Source organism: Schistosoma mansoni (genome assembly GCF_000237925.1).
Source record: "Schistosoma mansoni, WGS project CABG00000000 data, chromosome 3 unplaced supercontig 0083, strain Puerto Rico, whole genome shotgun sequence".
In the NCBI taxonomy this organism is placed as follows: Eukaryota; Metazoa; Platyhelminthes; class Trematoda; order Strigeidida; family Schistosomatidae; genus Schistosoma; species Schistosoma mansoni.
The window spans coordinates 61,162-73,258 of record NW_017386008.1 but is presented as its reverse complement, the minus strand read 5'-3'; the positions used below and the strand labels follow the sequence as shown (position 1 = coordinate 73,258).

The 12,097-nt window shown below is 39.6% G+C and overlaps 1 protein-coding gene across 1 annotated transcript in view; it reads left to right on the top strand.

Moving 5' to 3' along the window:
* Positions 1-5,731: 5,731 nt before the first annotated feature.
* Smp_173440 (brca1 interacting protein C-terminal helicase 1 brip1, putative) overlaps positions 5,732-12,097 on the top strand; it is a gene marked incomplete at its 5' end in the record, with an annotated part of 26,470 nt that continues 20,104 nt past the window's right edge. Inside the window, one exon of the mRNA XM_018791320.1 lies at positions 5,732-5,821. Within this exon, the coding sequence (XP_018645461.1) occupies positions 5,732-5,821 (90 nt within the window). The remainder of the gene's footprint in view (positions 5,822-12,097) is intronic.

The following is a 12,097-nucleotide window of genomic DNA, read 5'->3' as shown; positions in this document are numbered from 1 at the left end:
TCTAGTGATATTGACGTAATGTTAGATAAGGTAGCGAATCTTAGTTTAGATGAAGGGGAAAGACTTTGGCATGCAGTCTAGGGCACAACACCTAAGGTTCCTATAGTTGGATTAGAGCTACCGAAAGTTGAATTGTGTTATTTTGATGGAAAACCAAAGGAATGTTGGAATTTTATAAAACAATACGATACTTACGTTGCGGCTAGAGTATCTGATGATAGTCAACGTTTACTATATTTGCTCCATTATTGCAAGGGTAAGGCGAAGGCAGCCATTGAAGGATGTGTAATGATGGAGTCTACGTCTGGGTATAAGAGAGCTAGAGAAATTTTGAAACGATTGTTCGGTCAGGCTCATGTTATAGCAAGAGAGACGTTGGAAGATTTATTCAATGATGTAAAGCACAGTTGTCATGACGCAGAACAACTCTCAAGTTTAGCCATAAGAATGGAGAATTGTAGCATGATTCTAGAGCAAATGAACTACACTGCCGACTTGAATTCGTTGGTTACATTAGAGAGAATAGTAAGATTTCTGCCTCAACTTATGCAAAGGCAATGGGCCGAACTGGTAGGTAGATTGACGGAAGATGACAGAGAGCCAACATTCGCCGAACTCACTCAGTTTGTGGTAGCTAAAGCGAGAGTCGCTTCGAGCAGGTTTGGACGATTGGCTGAACGTCCAAGAGGGTGAGTTATCACTAAGTCATGTTACCATTGAGTAGTGAGACCGAGGAATGCGCCGATCGCAAGTGTTAAGTGCAGTATGTCCTCAGGGGATCATGCGGCCTATGAGTGTACACACTTCTTAGCTCTCACGACAGAAGAACGTTGGTCGCACGTCAAACGTAAGAGTATTTGTTTCTTATGTCTTAAACAAGGGCATAAGGCTATTGAATGCAAGGCGACGGGACGTTGCGCCATTGACGGATGCTCTAAGAGACATCACTCTCTATTGCATAATGGTTCGGTAGAGAATAAATCAGAAGATAAACTGGCTACGGTAAACTATTGTGGACAAAATAGACCAGTGGACAGTCACGTGTGTCTGGGAATGATCCCCGTGAGGTTGAGGTCGGGAAACGCTGAGGTTGTATGGTACGCACTTTTGGATGATGGTTCTGACGTAACCTTGATCAGATCAGGATGTTTGAAGTTGCTGGGGCTAAATGAGGAACAGTCGTCAGTGATTGTACAAACTGTGAGTGGTAATAAGGCAACAAGGGTTACAAAGACACCCTTTGAAGTATACTCCTTAGATCAATCTGAGCACGTTAAGATTGAAGGAGCCCTGGTAGTGTCGCAAATACCTGGGCATAGGCCGACGAAATCAGTTATGAGCAGTCTAGTCAAGTGGCCGCATTTGAGTGATGTACCCTCAGCGGTTATAGATTCTGGCGAAGTTGTATTGCTGATTGGTTGTGATGTTCCGGAAGCCCATTGGGTACTCGATCAACGGTTGGGTGGAAGAAAAAATTCGTACGCAGTAAAAACGTTTCTCGGGTGGACCGTATTTGGACCTGCATCATTTTCGAGATTGAAGAAAAGAGTTAGTAATTGTATGAGTAAATTGCAGTCATTAGAAGAGCAATTCCGTAAGCTCTACAATGTAGAGTTCGCCAATGCATATTCAAGCGATAAATTGCCGTCAGTAGAGGATCGAGCAGCAATAGAAATAGTGGAAAGGGGTACCTTCTTCGATGGTGGTCACTTCGTAGTTCCAATACCATGGAAAATGAATCCAAAAAAACGGGAAACTATGAAGTAGCGGTCAGTAGATTACTTAGTTTGAAGCGTAGGTTGTTGAAGGATAGCAACCTACACACCAAATATGCTAGAAGTATTGAAAGTAATCTTGCTAAAGGATATGCACGAAGGGTCCCTGAAATACAGTTGAGGTCAGATTATCTCCCTCGCTGGTATCTGCCTCATCATGCAGTGATAAATCCGAAAAAGCCAGAGAAACTGAGGGTGGTGCTGGACTGTGCTGCTAAATTTCCTGGGGTTTCACTGAATGATATGATTTATCAAGGATCTGACGCTACTGCAGAGCTAGTTTGTATATTATTGCGATTTCGCAAGGAGGCAATTGCCATCTGTGCAGACGTTGAAGAAATGTTCATGCATGCAAAGGTCCCTGAATCTGATCAAGGAGCCTTAAGATTCCTATGGTGGCAGGAGGCAGACATGTCGAAAGAGCCATCAGAGTTTCAAATGACCGCTCATCCATTCGGAGCAACGTCTTCGCCATTCTGTGCGAACTTTGCCTTGATCAAGACCGATCAAACATTCTCTGATGGATATGATAGCTACGTCGTAGAGGAGGTTAGGAATAATTCCTATGTAGATGATTGCTTGGTATCTTTTTCTACTTGTGATCAGGCAAAGAACTTTGTTAATCAAGTAAGTGAATTACTGTGTAAAGGCGGTTTTACATTAAAGAAGTGGATAACAAATTCGGAAGAAGTTAGGTCCATTTTTTGTGGTATGCAAGGAAGAGCCTGTGATAGAAATGTCTAACAATCGTGATGTCATTCATCGCATCTTGGGGGTACAATGGGATTGTGAAAGAGATGTTTTCCAGTTTTACTTTGACGCACCGGAAAGGCCGTTGACGAGGAGAGGTATTCTATCTGTGGCATCTTCTGTATTTGACCCTTTGGGCCTAATATCTCCAGTCTGTCTCACGGTCAAACTTCCGCTGCAAAGGTTATGTAAGTCCCAAATAGGTTGGGATCGGCCGATCAACGAGCCTTATATGTCGATTTGGCTAAACTGGGTGAACTTTGTGCGACAGATATGTAACGTTATAATACCTCGAGGGATCAAGAATAAATTAGATGAACCTAGCGCACAGGTGGAATTGCATTTGTTTAGTGATGCCTCCGAGATTGGTTATGGAGCAGTAGCTTATGCACGAGTCATTTATTTGAATGAACGGCCGTATTGTATTTTGTTGTACAGCAAGTCCAGGGTAGCGCCTATAAAACCAGTCACTATACCGAGGCTTGAGATGGCAGCAGCAGTTTTAAGATTAAGGCTAAGTGAAGTTCTACTAAGAAGCTTACCCAATTTCTTCTGCGAAGTGAATTTTCATACTGATTCTATGATAGTGTTGTATTACATTAAAAATACAGGAAACCGATATAGTACTTATATTGCTAATCGTCTCGCTATCTTACACCAGCACACCAAGGTTGAGCAATGGACTTATGTTAAATCGTCGGAGAACCCAGCGGACTGGACTTCGAGAGGTATACAAAAATTGGCCGATCTTGAGTCGTGCCCTACTCTACTGCAAGCCGAGTTCGGCAAAACTATTACCGATTGTCCACGAACTATTTCGGACAGTATTGAGTTCACAAAAACTGCTGTGGTTAATTTGAGTAAAGTGAACTATGACAAATTCCCTATTATTTCTTATTACTCAGACTGGTTAAGATTAGTCAGGGCAGAAGCCTGGTTACGAAGTTCACAGAATTTTGGATGATACTTCGTTCATCAAGTCGTGAAGGATCCGTTCATTTGGGGTGCCTGAAGGTCGAAGAGCTTGAAAGTGCCAAGCGTAAGGTCTTAATGATAGTCCAGAAAGAGGTCTATGGAAGATTACTCAGTGAATTTAAGGACGACGGTAATGTGAATAGTCAAAATGATCTGAAGCGTTTATCGCCTATAATGCTCGACGGCTTACTATGTGTTGGAGGTCGTCTAAACTACTCCGATTACCTTATTGACTTCAAGCATCCAGTAATATTACCTAGTCGCCACTTAGTGACGGAAATGATAGTCAGACAGTATCATAAAGAAGAGGGACACTCAGGGACTTCTCAAGTACTTGCCGCAATCCGAAAATACTATTGGATAGTAAAAGGGACCAGCACGGTCAGGAGAGTGATAGGTAAGTGTGTAATCTGTCGACGGTACACGACGAACTCAGGACAACAATTGATGGCGCCGCTTCCGGAATGTAGAGTGAAACCAGGCTGGCATAGTTTCGCAAGTGTAGGAGTGGATTACTTCGGACCTATTTTAGTCAAAAAGGGAAGGTCACTAGAAAAGAGGTATGGGTGTATATTTACTTGTTTGCAAACACGTGCAGTACATAATGAAATGGCTTATAGTTTCAATACCGATTCATTCGTGATGGTCCTGTTACGTTTAATTGGAAGAAGAGGGAAGCCCTCAGAGATTTATAGTGATAACGGGTCGACCTTCGTGGGTGCAATATCTGAACTAAGGAAATATGTTCGGCAGTGGGATCAACAAAGGATAAGTAATGAATTGTCAGCGAAGCAGATTCAGTGGCATTTTAACCCTCCGTCATCCAGCCACAGAGGAGGGGTGTGGGAAAGAATGATAAGATCCCTACGTAGACTATTATTATTGATCACCAAAGAACAAACGTTGAATGATGAAACTTTAGGCACCTATTTGGTTGAAATTGAAAGAATATTGAACGATCGACCATTAACCCCGATTGTACAGGATGCTAACGACAAGCTAGCATTATCACCTAACAGTTTGCTTTTGTTGAGGGAATGCGACAGTATAGTTGACGAAAGTAGTATCAGAGTTAATTATGATAAACGCTGGAAACAGGTGAATTATCTATCTAATGTGTTTTGGAAGAGGTGGCTGCGGGAGTACTTACCATCCTTACAAACTCGTCAAAAATGGTTGGTTGAGCGTCGCAATTTCCAGCCAGGTGACGTAGTAATCGTGGTTTCAGATATTTCCATCCGCTGTAAGTGGCCTCTAGGAGTAGTGGAGAGTTGTGAAACAGACGAAAACGGAAAAGTTAGGACGGTAACAGTACGTACTAATAACGGGTCTATTAGGAGGTATATACGTAAGTTATGTCTCCTAGAGAGTTCCAATTAGTTAATTGTTAAACAATGTAGACAGAACGAGTAGGCGTACTGTTGTAAGTCCTACCCCTTCTTTTAGAGAAGAATGCGATTAGGTGAACCATGGCGAAAAAAGACATCAGAATAGCTTGTGCAGTATGGAGGGATTTTTGGGGCCGGTGTTGGATCCATTTTGCAAGTGAAAATCCCTCCATGCATACACTTGTGATTTCTTCCTTAAGTTTTCTTTATTTGTATATGCTGTTAAGATTTTTATGCTAATTAAGTCTGTGACGTTCAATTTTCTTGGTTTTACTATCGTTTTTTTATTGAGTCTCTATGTTCCTTACTGAGCTGTATCTAGTTTGTTTTAATTGCTTTTATTCTGGCGTCCGCCATATTGGCTGCTCGCTATTTGATTGTGCGGTTGATTTTGACTGGAATCGTGCATTTTGGTTGTAATTTGGAGCACTTCCCCAGAAATCGAAACACTTTGTGTTATAAAATAGCCGCTCAAACGAAATCTTACTTGATCTATCCAGAAAGGATAGAATAACGCTTATCTTCGGTGTTTTTGATTGGATATTTTTGTATCAATTGTTGGTTGAATAACCGGGTGATAATATTCGTTTAGAACCGTGTCACCCAAAATACCTTGTTTTGATTTCGACTGGGGCACGAGTGTATAAACTATTCATTGGTTATTCGGCCACATCCAGACATATTGGAATCTAGGTTTGGATCTTACATTTAGTTGGTGCAAAGAAACCATTTAAAGTTTCCCCAGAGATACAATTATACGCAAGTTTATGCATGAAGTTTATCACATTTAAATAGGTTGTGTAGTATCAAGATTGATATTGAGTTGGTCTGAAAGAAAAAGTGATGAAAACGAAAGCGAAGTTTGTTTATAATCGAAAACGTATGTTTGTAAAGCGGTATAAGGATAAACAGAAGTATAAGCATAGAGAAAAAGTTAAAAATAATTCACTAATATAGTGAGGTTTGGTGGCATAATTATAATATTCATGTTTATATCAGAGCAGGTACATAATATTCGTAGAGGGATGATCAGTAATTTACAAAATTGGTTCACAGATAAGATGCTTCCTAGGTAATGTTGTCAAATAGAAATAAGTGAAATTAAAAAGCAGTATATTTGTTCAGATATACCGAAGAGAAAATTTATCAATGATACGCAACATGGACTTCTTAAAAGTCGATCTTGTATGACATGTCACAGTGACTTCTTTAATTGAGTCTAATCTCTATGTAGCCAAGGATATTTAGCATTAGTGCTATACCTAGACATTTCTACAACCTTTGACATGGTCAAACACCAACTTCTCATAAGTAAACTAGCGTCGTATGGGGTCCAAAACCATTTGCTTTGTTGGTTTGATTTCCTCCTCAGCAACCGAAATCAAATAATTCAAATTAACTCTTCATTGTCGAACGCTGCCCCTGTTAGAAGTGGTGTAATACAAAGTAGTATCTTGGGCCCTCTGCTCTTTTTGGTGATTATCAATGACATTTGTGAATGTTATTGTGTGGGTAAGCCCTTCCTGTACGCAGATGATCCTAAAGTAGTATATTCACTTTCTCCACATGGGCTGAACAATATTGAAAATTGCATCAGCATGAAGCTTGGCAAGGTAGCACAGTGGCAGCTACAGCTTGATACAGCCTAATGTGGATGGACATGCTTCAGTGATGCATCATAGAACTTAGATCTTACCATAAATGCTGAAGTGTTATCCAGGTTATACACAGTGATAGACTTAGGTACTCCTACGTCTTGTCTGCTGTATCCCGTGGAGATTTATGAATGGTAACTTTGAGGACTATTTATGGACCAATGTGATATGTATATTTCCTATTGTATAATTGCTAAGTAACTTCACTATTCATATTCATGTTCCCTTTATTATGAGCTTTATTTTAACCTATGGGATATTATTATACGATTTACCATTCTTGAGTTATACCAAGTCTATTGATTACTGTTCCCCCTATTCACAGCCACATTTGTCTGAAACTTGTACAACTGTTATTTTCTATTTTATGATACGACGTAGTCTGTTTGATTGGTATATAAACGCAGTATGTTTGAGAATAATGATTCATATTGCAGAGGCTGTTATTGGTTTTCTGTACGTAACTGGCTGGGCTAGGCTGATCGCAAAACTGAGAAGTAATCAAGACTGCTCATACGGTTTTGGTGTATCAATAATCCGATCGATAAATTCACCGCTCTCTGATTGGCACTATTATCACACAATATACAAACAGGGCACTCAGGCAATTGATATAACACAGTAGTTCGAAGGGCTAGAAACACTTGATTACATTATGAGTAAACATCGACAGGAATATTTAGAGTAGAGCTCAGTTGATAAAATAACATTGTCAATTTGAAAGATAGTTGAAATAAATTCCAACTGTGTAATAAATGCAGGAAAAAGTTCAGAGAAAATGAAAATTTTATTAAGATGAAGCGTAAGAATGCTTGTCATCAAGGCGGAGGGAGATTAATAACCATTTCCTTTTGAACAAAGAAGTCAGGTTTTCGACGCCAGATCAACAGGTCATATTCTATAAGGATCAGTCCTACGCAGATCAAATCACGATACTACGGATCATCACTGTGCATTACGTCGGATGGAATTGGTCACCAAATCTCAACTTCCTTGACCATAAATATGCATTTGACAGAATACATAGGAAAACATCACGGAACCTACTTCGACAATATGGTGTAACTGGGAAGACTGTCAACATAATACATAATTCAAACGACGGACTACAATGTAAAATTGTTCATGGAAGACCGATGACAGATACATTCCAAGTAAGGACCACAGTTAGTCAATGCTGCTTACTATCCCTCTTTCTCTTTTTTCTGGTGGTTAACTGGATTGGGAATATCGTATCTGAGTAAAAACACACAATACAATGGACAGTTCGGAATCAGCCAGATTTGAACTTTGCAGATGATTTGACCCTTCTATCCCAATCATAAGAACAGATGCACATGAAAACAACAAGTGCAACAGCAACCTCCGCATCAGTAGGCCTAAAAATACACCGGGTTAAACCAGAATTCTCAAATGCAGCACAGCAAGCATCAACCCAATCACACGTGATGGAAATGCCTTGGAGTAGGTGTAACTATCACATATCTGGAGAACATTGTAGATGAACAAGGAGAGTCTGACGGGGAGGTAAAGTCAATGATTGGAAAAATAGGGGAAGCATTCCTACAGCTGAAGAACACATAGAACTTGAAGCAACTGTCAACTATTAGCAAGGTTCAAATCTTCAATAAGAACATAAAGACAGGGTCTAAACTTAGAGAACTACCACAAACATCATCAAAAATGTGCAAATATTTATGGATAATTTTCTACTCAAGATACTCGATATCAGTTGACGGGACACCATAGGAAACAGCCTTCTGTGGGAGGGAACAAACCGACTTCCAGCTGAGGAGGAAGTTATGAAAAAGCCCCGAAAGTGGATAGGACACACATTGAGGAAATTATCACACAGTTTGGTCATAATACGTCACACCAATGTATCGTATGGAGTGAGTGTCGCGGTCTGCACTCTTTCTTATGCGCTTATCGGGAAGACAACATAAGCTGTGGGATTCGCATGCAGTAGTGAGAGCAGTACATTCCCCTGCCTGTTTACGTTTTTTATCCTGGGCACTGAGGCCTTTAGATGTACAATACATCCCTTTTAGTTTTCGCAGCTTAGACACAGCTTTTTCGTTGATATAACAGTAACTGTATCAAAAGCAATTTAAGATGGGATAGTAGTTGTAAGATCCGTTTCGAAGGTTTCGTGAGTGAAAATCCCTCCATGTATACATTTGCAACTTCTTAATGGTTTCTCTAATTGTACATATTGTTAATCTTTTTGATGCCACTTGAGATTGTAATGTTTCATTACATAATGGTTTCCACAGTTTTTCTGTTGCTTTCATTGGGTTTCTATGTTTCTTCCTGAACTGTAGCTGTGTTGTTTTAATTGATATTTTATCATGGCGGCTGCCATTTTGATTGTTCCCTTTTTGATTGCGTTGCTTGATTTGACTGGGATCGTGAATTTTGGTTGCAAATTGGAGCACCTTCCCAGAATTTGAAACACTTTGTGTTATAAAGAAACCTATTGAGCGGATTTCTACTTCATCTATCCAGAAAGGATAAAATAACACTTACTTTTTGGATCGTTTGGTAATTTTCTTATATTTCCTATCAATTTGCTATTTATTGTAATTTAGATCGATTATTGTGGGAACAATTATTGGTTGAATAAGTGAGTGGCAATATTTGCTTAAGCAAAACTGTACATTTGTATTTATGATGAAATTTAGAACCGTTGTTACCCCAATCACCTTGTTCTGATTTTGATTGGACAACAGGCGTTACTACACTTTTACCCGACAGTTATTCTTCAGCCAAACGTAGTTTGGATTTTATAGTAGCGTCTAGTGATATTGAATATTTCTATTGTTTCTGAGGACTTAACACTAGTAGGGAAAGTGCTACAGTCAAAGTGCCTCATCAGAAGTCGAAAGATTTCCTAATCAGCGGGTGCATAATTTCTATATTGGAAGCACATATTTATTGTCTTGGATTTGTTGTATTTTACAAAAAGCAGTGTAGTATAGAGGACTGTTTTATGGTCGCCGTTGTGAGACTTTTCGCCAACAACCACAAATGTTGGTGTGACAATGTGATAGAATATCAAGTTGAGAATGTCACGGTTTCGTGTAGCCCGGTGTAGATGTTGCTGCCAAACATGCGTCAAAGTAACCGGGCACGTTTTCAAAGCACCGTGGATTGGAGATTTTTGCAGTTGATGCTTGGAAGGTTTAAATCACCACAAATAATTTTTCAGGCGAAATTAAGAAAGGCGGTTTTAGCGAACGACTGATTTTTAGTTCTTTCAGTTGAACCAAGTGTTTAGAGCTCAATCTACACACTCAATTGGTAGTACAGTAAGGCATAACGAATCAGGCATATTTGCTGAATACAGCATCGCCATAGATTTTCGCCTTCATATTTTTAGATGCACATATCAGACAACCACCACCCTTCTTAGCGACTCGATCACAGAGGAAGAGTTTGTAGTGTAATTGGTCCCCAACCACACGATCTTTGAAGCTGAATGTATAATTGCTGGGATTTACATTCAACATGTAGCCCTAAGTGCAGGCCAACAGTAGCGAATGCGGGGACAATTCATCGACATGAAATGGTTCGGCTATACATGCGTGGTCACCCTATGTAACCCCCTGCTTCTTCCCAGCCCAAATGTGTTTTTCAGAATTGATAAATATAAAATTGCTGATTGTCACGATACAGGTCAGAATAGACAACGACATGACTTCCACGTAGGGACTCACAGATTATGTAGTCACATTATGATAAATCTACAATTTTGTAATTAGGTTTATTATTATGGTAACAAAGAAAAATGAACAAATTCTGAACTAGACCATTATTCTACAGAACAGTAGACAATAAACACAAGTGCAGTCTTCATTTTGTCATTACAAAATTCATTTAATTTACATATCACAACAGGCCTAACCATTGTAGTTGTCGAAATGTTAGGAACATTATTTGGAAGGAAATTTTTGAGTATCTAGATGTAAACGGGACTCTTCCTGAAAAACTGAAGGACTTTAAAACAGGTCGCTCACAAACTTATTAGTAACCCATGAAAGTTGGCTCGATCTTAAATATCAAAAGTTAACTAAAGATGTAGCCTACATTGATCAGGGACTTCCAAGTTGGATGTCAAAAAAGTACAGGTGAACGCGATGTTTTCTGGCTGTGAAACTGTACTTAGCGGAGTGCTTCAAATACAGTTTTGGGGCCAGTATTGTTCTTTCTGAATGTAAATGACCTTTCTAGCCTCCTATCATCATCGGTCTTGTTATGTGCTGACTGTGTCAAGATATGGACAGAGATAAAAAAATAAAGGTGATGGTTTAAAGCTTCAGGATGACCCGTTAAAGTTATTTGAATGGTCTAGAATTCGGCAGTTGCCGATAAATGCTTTGAAGTGCATTATGATACATATCGGTCAACAAGGTACAGGAACACAAGTGGTGAATAACATTTGTCTATCTGTTGTCCAAACACACAACGATCTAGGAGTCATCGTTAGCCAAGACTTAAAAACTACTACACAGTGCTGTGTGATAGCAACCAACGGTTTAGGAACTTTGAATCAATACGAAGAGCCTTTAGCCATATCAATGCTAAAACCTTTTTGACTTCATATACAGTGTTTATTAGTTCTAAACTTGAGAACTGAGTACAAGAAGTTGGCCTCTGTCCAAAAAAGCGGTAAGCTACTGAAAGAGGTTGAGAGAAAAACAACTAAACTGACTTCCGAGATCATTAAGCTCCCGTATGACTATATATTAGCTAAAATAAATCTAATTCCCTTGTCATATAGAAGGATCAGAGGTCACTTCGTCACAGCTTTCAAATTATGTAGTGATAATTTTGCACATGACATGCCCTCATTTTTCCTATTTTTCAGAACAGAAAATGTACGAGAACACTATATAAAGGTTCACAAGCTCAGAACCAATTACTTGTCAGTTCTCTCCTAAACTTAAGGTGGGTTTCGTCTCTATTATCGAGTAATCAACGTCTGGAATGCCTTATTAGAAAAAATAGTGCCAGACCCGACACTAAACATGTTCTAGGAAAGGCTAGACCTCCACTAGGAAACAAGATCCAAGGGTCAACACAGGTCCACTAACATACTATCCTTATTGCCTAAGACTGAAGACCGACTATCGACTTTCCTATAGTATCATCCACGAATGGAATTTGTTACCTCAACACGAGACTGAAGCTCAAACTGTCAATGCTTTCAGAAAAATGCGAGATCAATTGAGAGACCGCCACTGCCAGGGCTAACACAGGCCACCCAGCCTCTTATCATTTGCAAACTAAAACTAAAACTGAATGACTGACAAGAATCACTTCAATAAAAAATGTGAGACTTATCTAAATACCTCAGTTTCAGTTTTCAGTTTCAGTTTGGAAAGGACAGGAGGCTTGATGGCCTGTGTTAGTCCTGGCAATGATGGTCTCTCAGCTGATCCAACTTTCTTTTGAAGGAGTCGACGGATGGAGCCTCAACCACGTGATGAGGTAGTGAATTCCACTCGTTGATTATTCGATGGGAAAGTCGGTAGTCAGCTGACAAGTAATT